We start from the raw sequence: 23735 nt of genomic DNA, 5'->3' as shown, positions 1-23735 counted from the left end.
CAGTGCAACTCAGAGAGAACCGGTGTAATATGTTGTTTAAGCTGAGTCTTGGTGATAACGCGAGCTGCAGAGTTTTGTACCAGCTGTAGTTTCTGCAGGAGTTTCTGTGAGATCCCAGAAAGATGAGAGCTTTGGGTAATGACCGAAAGAACGAGATCGCGGATACAAGCGGCCGAAATGAGTTTCCTCCGTAGGGTGGCCGGGCTCAGCCTTAGAGATAGGGTGAGGAGCTCGGACATTCGGGAGGGACTCGGAGTAGAACCGCTGCTCCTTCGGATCGAAAGGAGCCAGTTGAGGTGGTTTGGGCATCTGGTCAGTATGCTTCCTGGACGCCTCCCTGGGGAGGTGTTTCGGGCATGTCCTGCTGGCAGGAGGCCCCCGGATCGACCCAGGACACGTTGGAGAGGTTACATCTCCAATCTGGTCCGGGAACGCCTTGGGGTCCTGCCGGAGGAGCTGGTGGAGGTGGCCGGGGAGAGGGCGGTCTGGAGCTTCCTAGTTGGGATGCTGCCCCCGCGACCCGGACCCGGATAAGCAGAGGAAGACGACGATGAAGACGGGGTGTGACTAATGCATTAACTAAAATTTTGGCATCGTTCCGAGTAAGAGATGGTCGTAGCCGATTGATAATGTGCAGTTGAAAGTAACTAAACAAACCACATTATTGACGTGAGCAGAGAAAGACAAATTTGTATCCAAGTTGACACCCAGACTTTTAACCTGTGATGAAAGAGATAGGATCTTATTGTCGAATAGGAAAAAGGGAAAAACTGATTTAGTAATCATAGACTTAGTTCCGACAAGAAGAATTTCGGTCTTATTGCCGTTTAGTTTTAAAAGACTGTGAGCAAACCAGGTTTTTATCTCATCCAGACAGTTGGTCAGTGAAGCAATGGGCAGAGAGTCATTTGGGGAAGAATATGGATATAGCTGGGTGTCATCAACATGACAGTGGAAAGTGATGTGGAATAGAATAGAATAGAATAGAATAGAATAGAATACTGTCATTACACCCAAAGACAAAGAAATTCAGGGTGCTCTCACCTACATAGGACTAACATATAAACAGGTAGAAAAACATGATAAAAACACATTTAAAAACATGCAAAAGCACAGTAATATAATGAGGTAGAAAATCAGTATAAAAACATGATATAAACACATAAAACATGGTATAAACACATAAAACATGATATAAACACATAAAACATGATATAAACACATAAAACATGGTATAAACACATGGCAGATAAAGAGGAGGAGGTAAAGACGTGAACAAAACTGTTGGTACCCTTCGTTCCAAGAAAGAAAGACCCACAAAGGTCACAAAAAAAACTTGAATCTGACACAAGTAATAATAAACACAAATTCTATGAAAAATTACCAATGAAATTCGGACATTGCTTTTCAATGTATGCTTAAACAGAATTACAAAAAAATAAATAAACTCATGGAACAGGCATGGACAAAAAGGATGGCACCCCTAGAAAAGCCTGAAAATAATGTGACCACAGGGACGTGTTAATTCTAGGTGTGCCCACCAATTAGCATCACAGGTGTCTATAACCGTGTATTCAGTCAGTGGACCTGTATATAGGGATCCAGGTAGTCACTGTGTTGTTTGGTGACGTGGTGTGTACCACACTCAACATGGACCAGAGGAAGTGAAGGAAAGAGTTGTCTCAGGAGATTAGAGAGAAAATGATAGACACGCATGTTAAAGGTAAAGGCTATGAGATAGAAGATGATATTTTTCTGTTTTATTCTGAAACCAGCTGTGTACTACTGTTGGTAAATGTGCAGACTGATCATCAGGCACCTGGAACCCAAAAAGCTATGTATCAAGTCAGATTTATAAGGTTGAATTACCGTCCATCCTGCAGGACAGGAACAGTCTCCAGTCACATGATGACACACTCCTCCATTCTGACACGGACACCTCTCCTCACACTGCTGCCCGTGTTTCCCTGGAGGACATAGGCGTTCACAGCTGCAAAGGAAGCAGAACAGAGTCGGGTAACTGTGGCCTATCGCTCATGGAAATGAGATTTGACATCTCGGTGGGTTTTTTCATAAAAATAAAGGAATAGATAAATAAAAATAAATTAAGGGTTGCTTGCGTCCTTTGTCCCATATGATGATGGTGCTTTGGAAAAAGAACAAAAAGTAAAGAATGACAAAATGTAACATTCTGTGAATAAAAATTAGATCGAAACAAAAACAAAATCATGTTTTTGCCAGGTTAGCTCTTCCAGCACAACTGGGCTCATCCTACAAACACAGAAGACAAGACTACTCATGGAGAAGGAAAGCAAGATGTAACACACACACACACACACACACACACACACACATACACACACACACACACACACACACACACACACACACACACACACACACGCACGCACGCACGCACACGCACACACAGGCAAGCGATTATCATAATGAGACAGGAGCAAAATAATACTACGGACAACAGGCCTAACTAATTCAATAAAACCAGAAAACCAACATATGTTTCCTGTGGTCCTCATTCTGATTCACCCACTGAGATCATATCAGCATCCAGTTTCTTGGGGAGCAGACTTTGTTATTGATTTCTGGATTAAGAGAATAATAAAAAATCAAAATGATGGAACCAGAAATTCATTATTTAGGAGTTGCTCCAACAGCGGTGACCTCCTCAGACATCTTCCACTAAGTCAAGTTTGTTTCTAACAGAGAAGGATTCTGTGATCTGATTTTTCAGTAGTGACGACATGAATTATGCTAATTACACAACCAAGACAGGAGTGAAAGGAGCCGCCTCCCTTAGGCTTCAGGTTGTCCAGCCGAAAGAGGCGGGCTTTATCCATCCATATCTTTCTTTGTATCTGACACAGACGGCCATTAACCATTGAGTTGACATCTAATCTCTGTGGATGTTGTTCTGTTGTATGGACCTTAAACCTCTGAATAAATAATGTTAATAATAATAATAATAATACATTTTCTTTAAAGCACCTTTCAGGGAACCCAATGTACAATAAAATAATAAAAATCCAGTTAAAAGTGAAATTAGCTAAAAACAAATCACTCATAAAAACCTGAGGTAAAACAGAACAAAAATCAAATAACAAAATATTGAACTATGTCATAAACAGTATGCAGTCTTGAAAAGGTGAGTTTTTAGTTTAGATTTGATGGGAGGGAGTCAGAGTCCCAGATGGCTTGTGGCAGAGACGGGGAGCAGAGTAACTGAAGGATCTGAGGCCCATTGAGGTAAGACGGAAGGAAGGAACAACAAGGTGGACAGAAGATGACAAATATGGGGAGTGGACTGGAGAAACAACTTGAATGAGATCAGATAGATATGGGGGAGAAAGACTGTGCACAGCTCTGAAAGTGAGAAGTAGGACTTTGAACTTGATCCATTGTTTAACTGGGAGCCTATGGAGATGCAGAAGGACCAGACTGATATGGTGAGACAGGGGAGTGCCAGTGATGACCCACAGCAGAGTTTTGAACTAACTGGAGCTTGTGGAGGGTTCTTTGAGTTAGACCAACCAGAAGTGAGTTACAGTAATCAATTCAGGAAGAGACTAAGCTGATGAGAATAGAAGCAGAATGGGGAAAGAGAGGGGCGCAGGCGATTAATATTACGAAGATGAAAATACGCTGACCGAGTGACGTTACCGATATGAGATTTAAATGAGAGATTGCTGTCAAGGACGACACCCAGGCTCTTAACCTGAGGGGAGGGAGAGGTAGTAGAGGAGTCAACACTGAGACAAAAACAGTCAGCTTAGGATAAGGTGAATTTTGTTCCAACAACGAAGATTTCTGTTTTGTCACAGTTTAATTTGAGGAAGTCAGTGGAGAACCATGACTTAATTTCAGTTAAACAGGGGGACAGAGGAGGGAGGGAGGCTTTAGGTTTGGAAGGCAAATAGAGCTGGGTGTTGTAGCGTACTCAAAGGTCAAGTTTTCATCAAAATGACCAGAAATTAACTTTTTAATTTGCAGACACAAACACCCCATCTGTCTGGTCTCCAAACAAGAAAGCACTGCTCAAGACCTTGTTCCCGAACAAGGGAGCCATAATATCTTTGCTCAAGGTCTCATGCAGAAGATGAGACCTCCACTCTCTGAATAAAGTTCATCTTCCTTGAACCATAAATGACTTTTTAAAATTTGATAATTGCATAAGTGTCACATAATCATTTCTTGTTCAATCCCAAAGTGTTTGAATAATGTGTGCCTTAATGTGTTAAAATGAATACTTTTCCTGCAGTGATTCTTTTCAGATCTTAAACTACAGCAGATCAGTATTTGTTGATTCAACAAGTTAATCTATCAGTATACTCATACACATTATAAGATTATTATCAATGTTTAACATTTTTGCTGCACATAACTGTTTTAACATTTGTACTTCACACTAAGAGTTAACCTCTCTCAGTGTCTGACTGAAGGTGTGACTTCTGAGGTATTTTGGTAATGCCTTTAATGCCTTTTTAAAATTCTGATTTGCCAAATTTATCAACAAAAGTTGATAAAACCAGGAATCACTTCCTGATCTAGTCGGTTCTTCCGTTCTTCTTTGTGAGCATGCATTTGGAACCATCCTATCTTTTGACCCAAAGGTCAAAGCCTCTCTGCAACACTTGTGAGTGATTTCAGACACAACAGCTCTTTTAAGAGCCACCCAACACCTCAGACAGACATCTAACCTGCAGACCCTGATGCATCTCATGGCCAGTGAAAGCTGAATTCAAAGGGAGCTACAACTCTTTGGATTCTCGTGGTCTTGATGTCTGGTGAAGTCACCACTTGGGACGCCTTTCTTTTGGACAGCCGGGAGCGACAGTCACACAAGGATATCGTAGACTCTGCACATTAGCATTGGATGGTTTTACAAATAAAGTTTAGCTTCTCAAACCATATAGCCTAATTGATTTTAAACCCAGACTTGACTATCTCTATCCTCTCAGATACTTAAGAAAGGTTTTGCTAAAACATCTAGCTCATGTTCCATCATTTCATTCATCAACTGTTATCTGTACAACCATCACTCCATTCATACATTGTCATGTGGGCAATGGTGGCACAGGAGTTAAGTTCTCTCCCCGTAATCGGAAGGTTGCAGGTTCGAGCCTCGCTCAGTCTGTCGCTGTCGTTGTGTCCTTGGGCAAGACACTTAACCCACGTTGCCTGCTGGTAGTGGTCAGAGGGACCGGTGGCACCAGTGCTCGGCTGCCTCGCCTCTGTCAGTGCACCCCAGGGCAGCTGTGGCTACATCGTAGCTCATCCCCACCAGCGTGTGAATGTGTGTGTGTGAATGGGTGAATGACTGATTGTGTTGTAAAGCGCCTTGGGGGGTTCCAGGACTCTAGAAGGTGCTATATCAAATACAGGCCATTTACCGTGTAAAATCATTTAGTTTAGGAATAAAGAATAAAAGTCATTTGTATAAACTATATTCATGACTCTGTCTGAATTAATGTGAAGTGTGTGTGCGCCCTGAACTCAAAGAAACCAAAGTCTTCTGATTAAACATTCAAAGACCAATCAGATTAATATTTCATATTTTTGTGGAGTATCACATCTTATTGATCATTTAATATATGTAGCCAATCCTTAATGCTACAGTGTCATCTGCAGCAGTGGAAATGAATTTCACATTTCCCGGAATATGTGACCTAGCGGTAGAAGTTAGATAATGAAGAGAAGGGGCCCCAGGACAGAGCCCTGGGGCACACCTCTAGTAACCTCTACCCATAGTAATATTATGTCTAACTGTAGACAGGAAAATCAAGCTGTGTGGATACATTCTTCTAGCCTTTAGATGGTCATTAATAGTCTTCTAATCACCAGAGACAACCCTGTTCTTGTCTTTCTGTGGTTCAAGTTCAGTGTGGTACACACCCTGACACCAAACAGCACTGTGACTACTTTTCACCCTTTAAACATGCAGACTGACTGAGAACTAGCCTAAAGACAACTGTGATGCTGACTGCAGGACACACCTTGATTTATAACATCTCCATGGTTCTGTCAGTTTACATCTTTACTATGGAGCAAATAAAAATATTATAAATGGCCTGTATTCATATAGCACATACTGGGATTTTCAACCTCAAGGCACTTTACAACACAACCAGACTACCCACTGTGGCGGTGCGCAGGAGGGGAGGGGCCGCTGGGAGCTCGTCGCTGCGCACTAGGTGCCAATTACCAATCAGCTTGAGGCTGATTACAAGGGCCAGTGCCGCAGAAGGAGAAGAGATGAAGAAAACGTGAGAAGGCTTGTGGCTCTGAGTCTGCAGAGCAGCGTTGCAGCTACACAATTCCATAGGAATAAATAAAGCTGTGAGAAGCAAAAACTGTGTGCTCTCTGTGTGTGTGTGAACCCCGGTGTATCTGGTAAATGCTACACACATGCAAACATACATTCACATGCTGGTGGTGATGAGCTACACTGTAGCCACAGCTGCTCTAGGGCACACTGACAGAGGTGAGGAAGCCGCACACTGGTGCAAACAGCCCCTCCAACCTCCCCCAATCAGGTCCAAAACATGGAATGCACCAGAGAAACTTATCTCTGAATTGGCAAATAAAGAGTAAGAACAAGCCTAAACCTGTTTGTCCATGTTCAGTCCACACCCTGGACATTTACCTTCCTGTCAACATTTACATTAGAAACATAAATTAAAGCACGTTGCTCCATCTACTGTAACTTACAAAGCTCCGGTGTATCCTGGTGAGCACTTGCATTCCCCAGTCACATGGTGACAGGTAGCTCCATTCTGGCACTGACATTTCTGTTGACATCCATTACCGTAGGTTCCTTCATCACAGTGGCTCTCGCAGCGCCAGCCTCTGTATCCAGGGGAGCAGACACAGGCTCCAGTAATGGGGTTGCATAGAGCTTCGTTCTGGCACTGACATCTGCTACTGCAGTGGGGACCCCAGTGGTTACTGTCACAGGCTGAGAAGTAGAGAAGAAACACATTGAGCAAGCTGCATGTGGTGGATTTTTCAAAGCTGATGCGATAGATGCAGCTCGACATAGGTGCCTTTAATAACCTAACCGAATCTTAACCACAAAGAGATAATCAAAATACCCCTCCACACACACACACACACACACACACACACACACACACACACACACACACACACACACACACACACACACACACACACACACACACACACACACACACACACACACACACACACAAATGTATTAAACCAAACCTCTTCTTGCTGATTAAACAGACCCATAGTTACGGCTCCAGCTCCTTTGTGAAGGAACAGGACTAAATCCTGTAATAATCACATGTTCTCTTAATGTAAACCAGGATGTAGCTGATGAGAAAACCCTTTGAAACCATAACGTGAAAACCATCTGAGTCTGAAGTAATCAGAGACCTGGTTGCTGTGGCTGGGCAGATTCTGACCTGAACCCACCTCGTTAACCTTGGCCTGATGATTGGAGTCTGAATGAGACCACACCTACAGCCTGATTTATGGAAGATCACATGGAGAAGCCATGGCACTCTCAGAACATGAAAATTACTGGGAAGCGTGCAGGGAGTGAAGAGAGCCAAACCTTTCATTATGGTGCATCATAGAGGTTTGCATCAAGATTGGGAGGAATTGTAACTTTTCATTAAGAAATGTCCGACTGAAGTAAACTATCATGAGTCGTGTATATCCTTGTACTGATTTTGGTGCAGGCTTGTGAAAACAATTAGCTCTTTTCTTTCTGACATTCAAAATAAAAACTCCTCTGAGCATTTTAGAGGTCAAAAGATGTTTATAAACAACATCCAAATTGTTCACAGATGTCTGGGTAAAAATTTAATCACAGTGAAGTGTTTCAGAGGGCTAAAACCAGATTTAGATTTAGGGGTTTTATGTGTGTCAAGTCAGAAAATGTCCTTCTGATGCACAGAGGGTTTCAGCACCCAGAGACTTAATTCAGTCCAATCCAACAGGTATATTGCAATCCATTCATAAAGTACTGTTCACTAAGCAAAAAGGAGGTGCGCTGAGCTATGTTGCATGTCAAAACCACTATACAAGACAAAACAACTGAGATTCATGATGAGTACGTCATGCTGCCATGATGTTAATGCCTCAGTCAGCAGAAACCCAATGAGGCGCAAACTCTAAAGGTTCTGCAAAGGTGCCACGGAAACAGTCCAGCAGAAGTATGATGCAGGCAATCAAAGTGCACATGGAGCGCCATGACCATGAGGCTGGAAGAGTGCACAGGAAGTTCTGTGTTGAATACAGATCAAATTTTCTTTGTTCAAAGTGGGAGAAATGACCAGAAGATCCTGTTCTCAAGAATGACAAACCAAATGGACACTGCGGTGTCCAAAACGGGAGGACACCAACAAAACCTAGTTTGTTGTAACTATATGTTTGAGCTCAAACTACTTAAAATAATCAAGTTTGCCTGGTTGGCCCACCGAAAACCTGGTTCATACCAGTTTTGACTAGGTGGTATTGAGGAGCTCTGACACGACAGAACAGAGAAGCACAGAACAAAGAGGGAGAACTCAGATGCACTTAGGTTATAACAAGTAAGTGTTCTACCCCATGTTTGAAGCCTTAAGCCAATGACCAGACTTCAGTCACCTTAAAACTGCAATTTATAGACTAAACCCAACCCAGCCTAACCCAAATCTGCAAAACAGAGGTGGCTTTTGAATACAAACACAGTCACAGAACTCTCACCACTCTCGTCAACTATCTTCCTCGAACCGCGTCCGTCTGACACCGAAACCCACATTGCCAGAGGAAACGAGAAAACGCTAAACACCAGCTGCCGTTTCTAGGTCCAAATGTCTTGTTTCCTATAACTTCAAATGGTGTTTTCCTTTTTGGGACTCTGGTAGTTTGTCCTAAAGCTGAAGTGGTAGCAGCCGGCTGTATCGCCTTCTCTGATATTATTGAGCGGAGAACTTCTCACAACAGTGGTGTTCTGCTACTGAATACGTGAGTGTGTGATGAGTGGAGGACCCAGGGTAGAGCGGCAGTTTGACAAGACCGACATTCGGATAGTTTTCTTTTGATCTGAAATGTGTTATTGGTGGAAGTTTTTAGACTAATGCGAGAGAACCACTTTATTAATTTGTTTTCGTTTTTTAACCTCCATAAAACAGTTATAGCTATTCTATGTTAGAACGTTGTTAAGAGGCATGAAAAATAACGTTTAATTCTAGCTTGTTTTGCAGATTTGCCAATGCAGCGTTAACCTCTTGTTCAGACTGAATAGTCGATATAAAAGAGTAGAAATTAGAGCTGCAATGAACAAACTTTTCTCTTCTCTACCTCAAAAATTAAAAAAGACTTTTAGTTCAAATAAAAAAGTTCCACATGTCCACATCTATTCATGTAAACCGACTCATAATGATGCTACATTTGTTATGTATGTGCAGACCACAGATCACAACACTATTTTAGTATTCTGAAGAAGTCCATGTCATTAACAGACCCTTTTTATTCCTGCATTAGAGGGCTCTGCTCTGAGGAGATAAAAGTGCATGTTTCTCTGTCCTCAGGCAGTCTGGCCCAGTTTTAGCTGCTGTGGTGTCCGAGGAGAGAGACATATAGGGGACAAAGAGGAGGAAGAGATTTGAGACACTAAAGTGCACATGTAAACCTCTCCTGCATTCAAGTCTGCCATCCCGGTACCTTTGTGAAACCTGACCTAGATTGAAGAAAGACCAAGCTCCTTGTCTACTTCCTGGAAAACAGGCTAATCTCTTTCATTGGTCTGTGGTCAATAAAAAAGACAGCATTGTGTCACAGTTCAGTCACAAGGGTGGCGAATCAGTCTCATGAAAGATTTCACTTTTTTAAATTTAAAAACTTGTTCCTTGGAGGAATTATGACATTTCAGTGTTATCTAGAATTTATCACAAATTGCTGATGAGGAATCAACGATTTCTCCTCTACTGTAACTTTATTTGTTTACGACGACTCGGCACGGCTCTTCACATGGACCACGGAGACGTGATAGGGAGAAAACAGTCAGCAACGATGATCCAGTAACCTGAGCTGCCAGTTGTTGAGATTTGGCTCATTATTCTCCACACTGTGAAGAGATGGAGGACGGAATGTTTTTCTGTGTAGTGATTACCAAGCCAACCAAGAATGGTGCACTTATGGGAACTGAGAAAGAGTCAGTAAAAACAAAAAAAAAAAACACATCACAGCATTCCAGCAGATTTCCATGCTGATGTGTTGTCCCTGGAGCTTTATGATCAGATACTAACTAAAACATCCCACTAATTCACAAGTACACAGAAAAGCACACCACCACTGCGCCAAGATCACGTTCTCAGCTCCCAGCAGCACTTATGCAATCAGTGATTAAAGAGGAGTAGAATGCACTTCAAGACTTACTTATGTGTAACTGGGTTTGTGTGTCTCTGGTCACCAAACGATCAAATTTATAAAGAATATAAGAGAAGCTGGAATGACTTTAATATGTGATCATTTTTCTTTTAATCATGATAAGAAGAATCCCCTTAAAGACCAAGTTCACTTGTTTTTGAATACATTAGCAGTGGCCTCTGGTACAAATGAATGCCTTGCCAGTCTTTCTCTGTGGGATATAAGCGGTGGTGCTCCTGTTTCAGCAACTAGAAGTGAGCCAGAGCAGAGGTGAGCAGGTGACAGCAGCATTTAGAGTCTCATTTCCTGATATTCAGACATTTTGCTTCTGATTGGCTAACATCAACACAACTCTTCCACTCCCATGTTTTATCGCCACAAATAACACAAGCCTGAAGGAGTTCTGCCATGTTGTGGAGTTGCTAAGGTTAACGGTTAGTTTCTACTAGCAGAGACACGCTCTGCTCTCTCCTGGGGCCTCCTTTATCAAACATACTTGCACACAGATCTGGGCGTATTTCGTGCGTAGGAACAATTCTATGCATTGTGTGGAATTTATCATTTTGTACTTGTGCGTAGAAACGTTCCTAAATGTAAGAATATCTCTGACCGTGCGTAGGAACAGCATCTAGTGGCAGAACGGGGAAGTGCAATACCGAATGTCTCAGTCATCCAAATGTGTTTCTCATCCACAAATTTAATTTATCCAGTATGTAATGTTGTCAGTGGAAAAATTACGCTTTTTCGCATAATTGGTGCTAAAACCAATAAAAGCCACCTGTGACCGACAGGAATCTGGCATTATATCATGGCTGTTCTGTGTTATTAGAGGATTTAACAGAACGTGCACACTGGAGGGAATGTGTTCTCCATGAGCGCTCTGATCTAAAAGGAAATCCTTCTGCTACGCTGTGATGTGGGACCCTTTGTGGTGCAACAGATAAACCTCACGAATCCGATCCCAGTCCATATTTTATTTTACAGCTATGAGAACCTCCCAGAGCCTCCTCTGCAGACTCAGAGCCCCAATCATACACACCACGTTGCCAAGGTAACCAGACTGAATGACAGCTCAGAGGCTGCACTCTCAGACAACATTTCCAAATAAATCTAACTCCAAACAGAAAGACTCCTCAAATGCAAACGACAACCCGTTACTCTACAATTGATCAAATCCATTTTTTTATTTATTTCTGACAGAAACCTCTCCTCTGTCCCGACCATGTTTTTGTAACTTGTTTGACTCTTTTGCGCTTGAGCTGCCAGTGTTTCCATCTCATTGTCAATAAAGTTCTTCTTGTTTTTCCTGAAACAAAAAAAAAAAAAAACAGGGAATCCCCTCACAAGCTGAGGATGTAGCATGACCAAATATGGTTAATTGAGGGTGTTTCTCTATGCAAATGGCTGTCAACGGGCACAGCACCTGAGTATGCACAGGTGGGATTTATCAACAGCTGATTGCGGAGGAATGTACGTACGATAGGCCGCCGCATGTTTCATAAATCACACTTTGGGTTGTTCATATGGAGGATAGAATATAGGAACGTCTCTACGAACGTTTGATAAAAGAGGCCCCTGGATATTAAACCAACGACAGCCTTCCCCGTCACGAGCCAAGATGGGTGAGTCCATGAATGCAAAATTTTCAGAGTGATGTAGATCTGTGTGGCTTTTCTAATCTGAGCGTTTACTCGACTATTTTCTATTGACAGCTAATGCAGGAAACAGGAGAAGAAGACTATTTTCAAATTCAGCCTGTATGTTAAACTCAGAGTGACCGATCTCGTTGAACTTACTCTTTAATCATAGAAAAATCAATCCTCTTATGTTGAATGTTTTAATTAAAATGTGACTTATTCTTTAAACAAAATATAATTAAATCCCTAATCATACTAATATTTATCCACTAATTAGTCAATATCTCAGTTATGATTTGTTACTGATTACAGCTCTAGCTCAGATGTTGTCATTACCTAATATCTCTGTGATAAGCTAACATTGGCTCTGCAGCAGCATAATATCTGCTACTATCTCTACAATAATCTGACTTTCTGTACTATCATGAGCCGTTACCCTAACCCTGGTCTGCTTGGTTTTACAGACTAATGTAAGAGAGCGTTAACAAACCTATCAGACACCAGTAACATGATACAAGTCTGGTTTCCCTCCTGTGGTTTTTACAGAAAAACAGTCTCACGAGGCATGATGGGTCACAGCAGCTGGAGCACTTACCACTGGAGCAGTTGGAGCCCCCCCAGCCCGGCTCACACTGACAGGTGTTTGGTGCCAAGCAGCGGCCATGAACACAGCTCTCTACACAATAGGCTGAACATGGAGACAGGAAGAGAGACCAGAAATACATGAGGAAAAATAAGATTGTAGTTATTAAACTTGTCCATTAAAACCACAGATGCTCAAAGTCATGCCCTTAGTTTTTTGAGTTTAGAGCAGCGGTTCCCAAAGTTGGTTGTGAAGCTGGAGGTCTGCAGTTGAGTTCCAGGTTAAAATGATGGTAATGAGTTGGCATAACAATCCTGTTGGAAGGCGTTTGTATTTTCTTGTTTATTCTAGCCCAGACAGACCGTCAAACGGCAGGTCGTGTTCACGAGTATAGGATGGCTTTGGGTCACCTGGCTGTGCTCCTTCAGCTTCCCAGAGACAGCGCTTTGGGCTTCCTGACAGGGTTGCGGAAGGCGCTTTATAAATAAAGCTTTGATTGATTGATTGATTGATTGATTGATTGATTGATTGACATTTGGGGGGTTGAACATCTTTGCTGTTTGTAGTTTGCAGAGGTGTGACCAAGTCACTGCTTTGCAAGTCACAAGTCTTTCCAGTCAAGTTCAAGTCAAAGACAACCAAGTCCAAGTTGAGTCCAAAGTCAATGATGTGGAAGTCCAAGTCAAGTCCAAGTCTTTTACTTAGAATTTTCAAGTCATAATCAAGTCATCTGTCCAACTTCGATTTAATGACAATGATAATAAATAAATTCCAGAAATAAAGCTTCTTAAAGCTTCATTTATTTGCTCAAACAAGCAGAAAGTGCAACTGAAACTGATTCTAAACAAAGTGCTGCTGCATTTAGCCGTACAAGATCACACCCAGAACGAAGAATTATTTATGACTTTTGTCCATGTGGAGCCACTTTTGTGCTAAAATATCAAATATGCTCAAGTTATCATCAAGTCAATAGATGCAAGTCGATTCAAGTCGCAAGTCATTGGCGTTCAAGTCCAAGTCAAGTCGTAAGTCTTTATAGATTTTATCAAGTCAAGTCAGAAGTCATTAAAATAATGACTCAAGTCTGATTTGAGTCCAAGTCATGTGACTCGAGTCCACACCTCTGGTAGTTTGTGAGTCAGAAGCTGAAACGTTTGGGAGCCCCTGGTTTTAAATATCTAATAGAAAACTAGTTGTGCAATAAGACACAGGAATTAACTTTGCTTTAGCAAATTACAGAGCTGAATATGGAATGTAAATGTGGTTTGTTATTCAACATTTATTTTCATAAGAGCAACAACCATGTTCTAGAAACAAAACGGGAGGACACCAACATAAAGAATAATTAATATTAAGACAGCTAACATATTACTTCCTCTCAAAAGCAGAGCAACAGGGCAGAACATCTACAATTAAATCTGTCTATATTATAATAAACATTTCAATAACTCAGCTTGCTGCATTTGACCTCTAACAGGCTGAAGAATAAAAACAGGAAGGAGTCCATGTGCTCTTTATGCTGATTCACTTGTCTCCTAATCGGAACAACCCTCAGTAGCCTGCAGGATTTGTCCCATTGAGCAGCAGCATGTGACAGAGTTTCACACAACAGAGCCTTTTGACTCAGAGATAAACTCCTCTCTGAGCTCCTGAGGCGCTCTAACACTGTCTTCTATTTTTTGGACTGTACCCGGAGAGAACCCATGCATGCACAGGGAGAACATGCAAACTCCATGCAGAAAGATCCCAGGCCGGGAATCAAACCCAGGACCTTCTCGCTGCAAGGCAACAGCTCTAACCACTGCGCCACTGCGCAGCCCGTAGTTGTTCGTCCTTTTATCAAAACTTATTTTTAGCCTGAGAGGGTTAAAACACACACACACACACACACACACACACACACACACACACACACACACACACACACACACACACAAACTCTACCAGTTGGCTTCAGCAACTTTCACTGGTTACTGTTGCTGCTGACCACCATGGCGTCACACCTGTCACATCCTATGGACTGCTGACAAAGAGAGATGTGTGTGTGTGTGTGTGTGTGTGTGTGTGTGTGTGTGTGTGTGTGCGTGCGCACGTGAGTGTGTGTAAAGACATACGAGCACAAATATCCCCGTTCTCATGGAAGCCTGGACAACACTGGGACTTTCTCCTGTACATGACCTTCTGTCCGCTACGATACGCAATCCGGTAGCTCACCCTGTAAATACACAGGGTCAAAGGTCACATGTAAGGCTAGACCTACAATCATACATCACCTCAAACATAAGTCAAAGCTCACTTACAGGTAGACGGAGTTACCATGACAACAGATATTTATAAAATCATGTATGGTTTCTAAATGTTAAATCTTGAGGTTTCATGACCTGATCACTCACTCACTCACTCACTCACTCACTCACTCACTCACTCACTCACTCACCTCTGTCTGGTGCACTTGAACCAGTTGAGAATGTCCGTACAGCTGGTGTAGTAAACCTGGTCATACTGGTGAGCGTACGACTCCTTCACCGTCACCGTGTAACTATGCAACATTAAGAATTAATCAAGACAAATATTCCAGACAATCAGAACAGTGTAAAAACAGGAAGTTCATTTGACAGCTGAGCTCTGAGTGGGTCAAACATCCAACCTGCAGCTACCTAGCCATTTTAATTACTTCTATCATTTAAACGATTTCCTACCTGCTCCTTCATGCACATCAACCATTAACCTTTAATCCAACCAGCTGCTGTTATTAGCTACACGTTGTGTGTACAACAACACAGTTTAATCCCTGAAACAGCAAAGCTCTGTTTAACACCCGCTAGTGACTGAACTGAGAATCTGATGAGGTTAATTCATGAGACAGTCAGGAGGTGAATTTGGTTGTCTCTGCAAACAGAAGAAGATTCATTCAGGTGTCAGATTCCCTCACTAGACCAAACACAGCAGAAGGCAGGGGCTAGAGGATAACACACACACACACACACACACACACACACACACACACACACACACACACACACACGCTCAGACTGGGGTCATGCTGATGTTCACGCCTACATCAGGATAACACACACACGTGCGCGCACACACACACACGCACACACACACACATGCGCACACACACACACACACACACACACACACACACGCTCAGACCGGGGTCATGCTGATGTTCACGCCTACATCAGGATAACAACAAACAGTTAAATTCATTTATGTCACAAAATTTAACTAAAAACTTTCTTATTAATCCCAATAAACACTGTTTTTCTTTGCGTCTGTTCTTTACTTTGTAACAACAACAGCTGTGTGCACATGTGTGTGTGCGTGTGAGTGAGAGAGAGAGAGTGAGAGAGAGAGAGAGAGAGAGAGAGAGTGAGAGAGAGAGAGAGAAAGAAAGAGAGAGAGTTTGCTTTGGGTGTGCAGCTGTTCCGTTGGATTAGTCATTAAAAGGCAGCCTGTCGGAGCTGTTGGTGTTGTTGCTGTGCTCTAACTTTATTAAGGGAAAACAGCCTGTAACAAAACAGCAGCAGAGGGTTCAACTCTTGGTTGACTGTACGTTTGTTTCTGTGGGAACCCTCAGATTTGCTGACAGCTGTGCAAAGCTCTGCCTTCTGGTATTAGAAGTGTGACTGTGTGACCTCCATTTGACTTGAATCAAAAAATGTTTAAGCATTAGGCTGTTGATTTATGAGAGTTTAAACTACAGTACTGTATATGCAAAAAAAAAAAAAAAAAGAACCAATCAACCATCCAAGAAAAAAAAAAAGGCTAGCATCAGTAGTGAGTTTCCAGGAAGTTGCAGGATGTAGGGAAAGCCCACTGGGTCAAACATCATCTTTACACAAACCACTGTGTTATTAGCACCGTGGTGTCGTGCAAATTCTTTACACACACATCCAGACACGAAAGCAAATACAGAAGCTTTTCTGACTGTAGCAGTTAAATATTCATGACCCCAAACATGTACCTGCAGAAAAGTCATATGTGCCACAGAGATGCTTAAAGAAGAGCCCAAGGTACTAACTAGCCTGTAATAAAACTGATGAAAACAGCTGTATCAAGCTGGTCTATTAACCATTGTCTTGTTTCATTAATTAAAAACAATTTATTTATTTATGCAGTAAAACTTTATAGATGCATTTCTTTGTTTTTTATTATATTAACCTTCAGATTGGTGGAAAAGGTTGCTCTCTGACTTGTTGCGTTACTTTTTGCAGGTGTGATTAGAAGGAGTCGTGGGATTTTAGAGGAAGGCTTGCATTATCGGAACTCACCTTTCCCAGTGACTGCAAACGTTTGGATCCTCTAAGTTAAGGGAAGAGCAGAGAGGCAGGCAGCAGAAGGTCACAGCCAAAAGGGCTGCTCCACACCAGCGTAGCCACATACCCATCTCAGCGGTAGCTAACAGAACAAGGACAGAGCACCAGGTAAACATCTGCAAAGCTAAAGTATTTAAAAGTAATGTATTAACATCTTTATGAAAACTCAGGAATGACTAGAATACACAGCAAAATCAATGGAAATACAACTGGAATGCTAATTATGGGACAAAATATGTAAAATCTGCTAAACAAGTAATTAAGTTGAAGTTCTGCACTTTCGTAATAGATATGTAACTGTTTACCAAGTGAACCCATTTAAAGGAAAACAACTAAAAAAGGACATTCCACATTAGTAACCAGACCATTTTCAAGTAATTTGGGAAAGAAAAATGGATGCGTCTGCTGCTGAAAACCATGAAATAGCTGAAAGCTTTGAATAAGGCATGATCATCGTACTGTTAAGAGATTTGTGGCTTTTTCAGAGGACACTTGGGTTTGATCAGATAAAGGTCCAATGAGGAAGGTTTGTGCCGAATAAATACACCAGATTGCGAGAGCAGCTGCTAAAATAACATTATAAAGCAGCAAACGGGTACCCAAAAGCTCCTGGTGCCTCTGGAGTCCCACAAACATCAAAGTGTGGAATCCTCCAGAGGCTTCAGGTATGCATGAACCAAGAGAAACTGCTGAAATGGGCCCAGGAATGCACAAAGACTAAATGTTCAAATGGTCTTGTTCACTAATGCGTGCGGTGCAGCCCTGGATGGTCCAGATGGATGGAGTGATGGACAGCCACCGTGTCCCAACAAGGCTGCAATGTTAGCAAGGAGGAGGTGGAGTCATGCTTGGGGCGAAAAGCTGGTTGACCCCTTTAGAGTCCCTGAAGGGGTGAAAATGACCTTTAAAAAGCCTGACCATCAATACAAGATCTTAGTGAAAAATTAATGGAACAATGGATGGAAACAAACCATGTGACACCGGAGAAGCTAACTGAAGCATGAGCCGAAATCAAAGCTAACGAGCGTAAATAAACATCAGAGTGTGACCTTCTTCTGGTGGTGACTTTTTGCCAGGCAGTGTGGCTATTATGCTAAGAGCTAGAGATGAAAATGTGTGTGTGTGTGTGTGTGTGTGTGTGTGTGTGTGTGTGTGTGTGTGTGTGTGTGTGTGTGTGTGTGTGTGTGTGTGTGTGTGTGTGTGTGTTAGACAGAGAGAGAGAGAGAGAGAGAGTGAGAGAGAGCGAGAGAGAGAGAGTGAGAGAGAGCGAGAGAGAGAGAGAGAGAGAGAGGAGAGAGGAGAGAGAGAGAGAGAGAGAGAGAGAGAGAATTAAAATCAGAAACTGAACTTAATTTGTGATTAGAAAAAAAGTCATGGCTAATAAAGCTTTTAATAACTTGATTGCATTCTGATGCCTTGTGACCCGTCTGAAGTCTGAAAGACGTTTCTTTGTGGAAGGATGCTGAAACAGCTTTCAGAGCACAGCATTTGAAGGGCTTGAAGAGTCTTCCAATACAATATTTGGCAAAGAAACAACATAAAGTAGAATATTTTAATGAATAATTTCAACTGATTTTAAAAAAAGGAGAGTAAGAAAGAAGACTATGGTCATTATTTCAGTTTACGTGTATCCTCTTTCAGATCTCAGGTTATACATATCAGGAAGTAGCAGGAACTCAGGTGGTCCTAAGGTGTTAAAATGAGAAATAAATGTGAGATTATCACGACAACTATACTAGATGTTGAATTTCACTTGACTAAATAAACAAAGGCAGAATCAGAGTTTGGAAATTCCCACTGATGTATCCTTAGAGAGAAGACTACACCAAGCCACAAAAAGACACCAAAACATCGTAGAGAAGCAGCTGTTGCTGCCTGTCAATCTGAGAAGGGTCCAGGGTCATTTGGAGCCCATCATCCCACAGAGGAAGAGATTATTCACAACTAGAAAACATTTCAACCAGCTGACAATCTCAGGCACTAAGGACCTCAGTTAGCATGTTAAAGGCCAAAGGTCATGACAGGACGGTTGGACTGAACCAGCCTTGCTTGTTTGAGGGGTTACAGGAGAAAGACTCTCCTCTCTGAAGCTCAGGTTGGAGTTGTTTCATCTGAACCACAAGACTTCTGCAACAGTGAGACCAAAGTAGAGATGTTTACCCATAATGCAGCACAAACAGCTGATCCCAGCTATCAGCACGGCGTTGGTGGAGGGCTGATGGTGTGGGCTGGTTCTGCAGCTACAGGACTCACTCGGTCCATCATGAACTCATCTGGATTCTAGAGCCTAACGCAAAACCATCTGTCTGACAGCTGAAGCTTGGACCAAACTAGGTAAAATAACTAAACCATAATCCCAAAAAGTTCAGCTGATCTCAAAGAGAATCAAGGTGTTACGCTGCTGCAATCAGAGTCCAGACCAGAACCTGGCTGAGGGTGTGGACCTTCAGAGAAGTAATGAAGAGTAGATCAGAATTCCTCAGGAAACCCCGAGAGAAACTATCAGGTCATATAAATCAGTCCAACCCTTTTGAGCTTGTCTCTGTCTCTTGTCTGTCCTCTCGTCTCAGACCCAAGTCAGTCCAGGCAGAAGACCACCCATCCTGGTTTTGGTTCTGCTGGAGGGTTCTTCCTGTTCAAAGAGAGATTTCCTTTGGACTGTAATTATTATACAATGGAACAATTTAATAGGAACATAGAGGGGAGTAAGAATATATAACTATGGTTCATTTCAATAGTAGAAGTCTATATGCAAACTTTCAATTTATTAAAGCATATATAGCACAGTTTAATCAACCATTTGATGTGATAGCAATATCAGAGACTTGGATAAATACTGGAAAAGAAGAGGATTTTGAGATGAAGGGATATGAGCTCCTCCATCTAGATAGGACAAATAAAAAAGGAGGTGGGGTGGCACTCTATGTTGATAAAAATTTAAGGTTTGAAAAAATGAGTAGAATGACGAGGGTGGTAGATGGAGTGATGGAATGTATAACAGTGGAAATAAATATGAACAAACAGAAAAATATCATTGTTAGTTGCATATATAGAACACCAGGATCAAAGATTGAGACTTTTAAGGACATTATGGAGGACTTGTACACAAATCTGAATCAGAAAAGATTGTTTATTTGTGGAGACTTTAATATTGATTTATTGAACCCAAATCATAATAAGAGTACTGAAGAATTTATTGAGTCAATGTATTGTATGGGATTATTTCCCCTGATAACAAGACCGACGAGAATAACCACTCATGGTGCAACTCTATTAGATAATATTTTTACAAATGTAATGGAAGAAAATATAAAAGCCAGGATATTGATAAATGATATAAGTGACCACTTACCAGTCTTTGTAACTTATGACTGTTGCTATAAAGTTCATAGAAATGTATGCAAGATGATATATAAAACAATTAGAACAGAAAAGGCAATGCAGTGTCTCAAAAATGAGTTAATAAAACAAGATTGGACTATTGTATATAAACATAAGGATGTCAATAAAGCCTATGAGGCATTCTTAAGTATATTCATGGCCTTATTAGAGAAAAATAGCCTACTTATTGAAGTCAACAGGAAAGACAAATATACAGGAAGACCATGGATGACGAAGGGACTGCAAAATGCCTGTAAAAAAAAGAACACCTTATATAGAGAATTCATTAAAAAGAGAACTACAGAATCTGAAAAGAAATATAAAAAGTATAAAAATATATTAACTAACATAATGAGAACTAGTAAAAAAGAATACTTCATCAAAAAGTTAGAAGATAATAAAGATAGCATGAAAGGGATATGAAATGTATTAAATAGTATAATAAAAAATGCACCAAGGAATAATGACTACCCTGGGTATTTTATGGAAGGGACAAATACTATTAGTAAAATGAACGAAGTAGTAGATGGATTTAATGATTTTTTTGTACATATAGGGCCAAAACTAGCCGCAGAAATAAAGGTTTATATGATAGAAAGGGAGACTGGAGGAAACATTGAAAGGAATGCAAGTTCAATGTTTTTAAGAGCAGTAGAAGAGAAGGAGATATATGTTATTGTCAGTGGACTTAAGAACAAAACAAGTACTGACTTTCATGATATTGATATGGTAACAGTAAAGAGAGTAATTGATGGTATTGTAAAACCGCTACAATATATTTTTAATTTGTCTTTCCAGGAAGGGGTTTTTCCACAAAAAATGAAAGTAGCAAAAAATATTCCCATTTATAAATCAGGTGAAAAGCATTGTTTTACAAATTATAGACCAGTGTCGGTACTCTGCCAGTTTTCTAAGATACTGGAAAAACTATTGCTAAAAAGACTTGATAACTTTGTGGAAAAACATGATCTGTTGGCAAATTGCCAGTATGGGTTTAGAAATAACAGATCAACAGTTTTGGCATTGAAGGATTTAATGGAAGAAATAACTGAATGTATGGATAACAAGAAGTATGCACTTGGAGTTTTTCTAGATCTTAAAAAAGCATTTGATACTGTTGACCACAAAATTTTAATAATCAAACTGGAGAAATATGGGTTTAGGGGTGTGGTATTGGATTGGATAAAAAGCTATGTGATGAATCGACAGCAATATGTACAAATAAATGAGTTTAAATCTAAATTGATGGATATTGAATGTGGAGTACCTCAAGGATCAGTATTGGGACCAAAATTGTTTATAATGTATATAAATGATATTTGTAAAGTATCGAAGATCCTAAAGTTTGTAATTTTTGCAGATGATACCAATATACTTTGTTCAAGTGGGGAATTTCAACAGGTTGTGGAGGTGATCACACAGGAGTTAAAGATATTAAAGACGTGGTCTGATAGAAACAAATTGTCCTTAAATTTAAATAAAACAAAATTTATGTTATTCGGAAATCATAAGAAAGATATTAACATTGAAATTTGTGTTGATAATGTATATCTAGAAAGGGTTAATACCATAAAATTTCTTGGTGTGATCATTGATCATAAGGCCTGTTGGAAATCACACATCACTTATGTGAGGGGAAAGTTAGCACGGGTCATTGCTGTCTTGGGGAAAGTAAAACATTTTCTGGATTGGAAAACATTATATATGTTATATTGTGCTTTATTATTACCATACATGAGTTATTGTGTAGAGGTTTGGGGAAACACAAATAAAAGTAATATTCAGACTATAATCATAATGCAGAAAAGGGCTATTAGACTAATAAATCAGGAGGGGTATAGGGCTCACACAAACGCACTCTTTATTAAGATGCAAGCTTTAAAATTCCAGGACCTGGTGAAGTTTAAAACAGTGCAAATAATATATAAGGTAAGGAAAGGGATGCTCCCTCCTGAAATAAGTAAATGGTGCTTAGAAAGAGAAGGGAGGTATAATGTTAGAGGGAAGTGGAATCTAAAAGTACAAAGAGTAAGAACAACATTGAAAAGGATGTCTATTTCAATAGCGGGCGTTAAATTCTGGAATGAGTTAACAGAAGAAATAAAGGATAGTAGTAATGTAAACCAGTTTAAAGGCCCAATGTGTGATATTTCATCTTATAAGTTATCAAATTTCTTGTATCACATTCTCAAATTTGTTTTTTTTTTATGATAATTCAGACAAGCATTTATTCTAAATATTATTATTAGCTTTATATTTTAATAAAACTCAAAAAAGAAATGTTAAATAAGTATAAGAATGAAGAAAATGCAATTAACCCAGGACGGCATGCAAACTGATGTTTAATCTATTCTACAAATTAGAAAATCTAAATATAGTTCTAGTTGAACATGAGAATTTTATTTATTTATTATTATTGTTTTTTTTTGTGTTTTTTTTTCAAGGCATTGTAACTGTTTTGTTGTTTAAATTTTGATGATGAGGATGTAAACCTGAGGGGGTAGGGCTAAATAAGTATACACGTCTCCCTACTCCTTTTCAAACAATTGCGTGGAATGATTTTATGAAATGTTGGTGAATGTATATGTTTGAAATAAAGTGAACTGAACTGAACTGAACTGAACTTTCTGCTGTAGCTCTTCTAACTGTGCTGTTCAGGATGGATGATTCCATTTGCAGATTTCCTTAGAAAGAAACAATTTCCCTTAAGGACATTTTAGGATCTATACATGAGATCAGCACATTGCCTCTGTGTACACAATGTGCTACATAAATAAAGCTGCCTTGCCTTAATTACAACTGGGTTAATTGTACTAAAATAAATCAACTCGATATGGTATCAGTTGGGTTTGTTGCTTTTTGTTTTGTGCTTTAAGATGACTGTTGGTGTGAACTGGTGCTAATAAATATAAATACATAAACAAATAAGCTGCATTAAATCAACAGAGCAAGGGAGATTTTAGTCAGCATTCTAACTACACAGGTCAACAATAATCGTTTCTTATATAATCAGTAAAAGTTTGGCTCAGTGATGGGGACTATCTGATCACAGAGTAAAAACCAGCCCTAAACTCAGCTGTTCTTTAGCAAAGGATTCGAGCTCAAATTCACATGCAGAAAAAAAATCTGGATTTATGATTAAAGCAGAAAGGTCAAACACAATCTCAGGGCCCTTTCATGTACAGTTAAAACAGGAATAATTAGAATACGATGGATCAATAATAATCAATAATTCAACTTTGACTGAGAGACCATCTAAAGGCTCAGGAACCCTTTGCAGGTGTTCTAGATTAATTAGCTGATTAGAGTGTGACACTTTGACACTCTGATTCTGAATGAGGGTATTTCATCAGCTGTAAGCCATAATCATCAGTTATAACAAATAAAGACTTGAATGATCTGGATTTG

The 23735-nt window shown here is 40.4% G+C and overlaps 1 protein-coding gene across 1 annotated transcript in view; it reads right to left on the bottom strand.

The window, feature by feature from the left end:
* LOC107390272 (multiple EGF-like-domains 10) overlaps positions 1 to 23735 on the bottom strand; it is a 57417-nt gene that overhangs the window by 25343 nt on the left and 8339 nt on the right. Inside the window, 6 exon segments of the mRNA XM_015966889.3 lie at positions 1870 to 1990; positions 6727 to 6973; positions 12634 to 12726; positions 14736 to 14836; positions 15059 to 15160; positions 16902 to 17028. Of these exon segments, the coding sequence (XP_015822375.3) occupies positions 1870 to 1990; positions 6727 to 6973; positions 12634 to 12726; positions 14736 to 14836; positions 15059 to 15160; positions 16902 to 17017 (780 nt within the window). The 5' untranslated portion in view covers positions 17018 to 17028.

This window comes from Nothobranchius furzeri, chromosome 6 (genome assembly GCF_043380555.1).
Source record: "Nothobranchius furzeri strain GRZ-AD chromosome 6, NfurGRZ-RIMD1, whole genome shotgun sequence".
NCBI classification, from domain to species: domain Eukaryota; kingdom Metazoa; phylum Chordata; class Actinopteri; order Cyprinodontiformes; family Nothobranchiidae; genus Nothobranchius; species Nothobranchius furzeri.
Note: the sequence above shows the minus strand (reverse complement) of the source record. Positions and strands in the feature narration are given on the sequence as shown.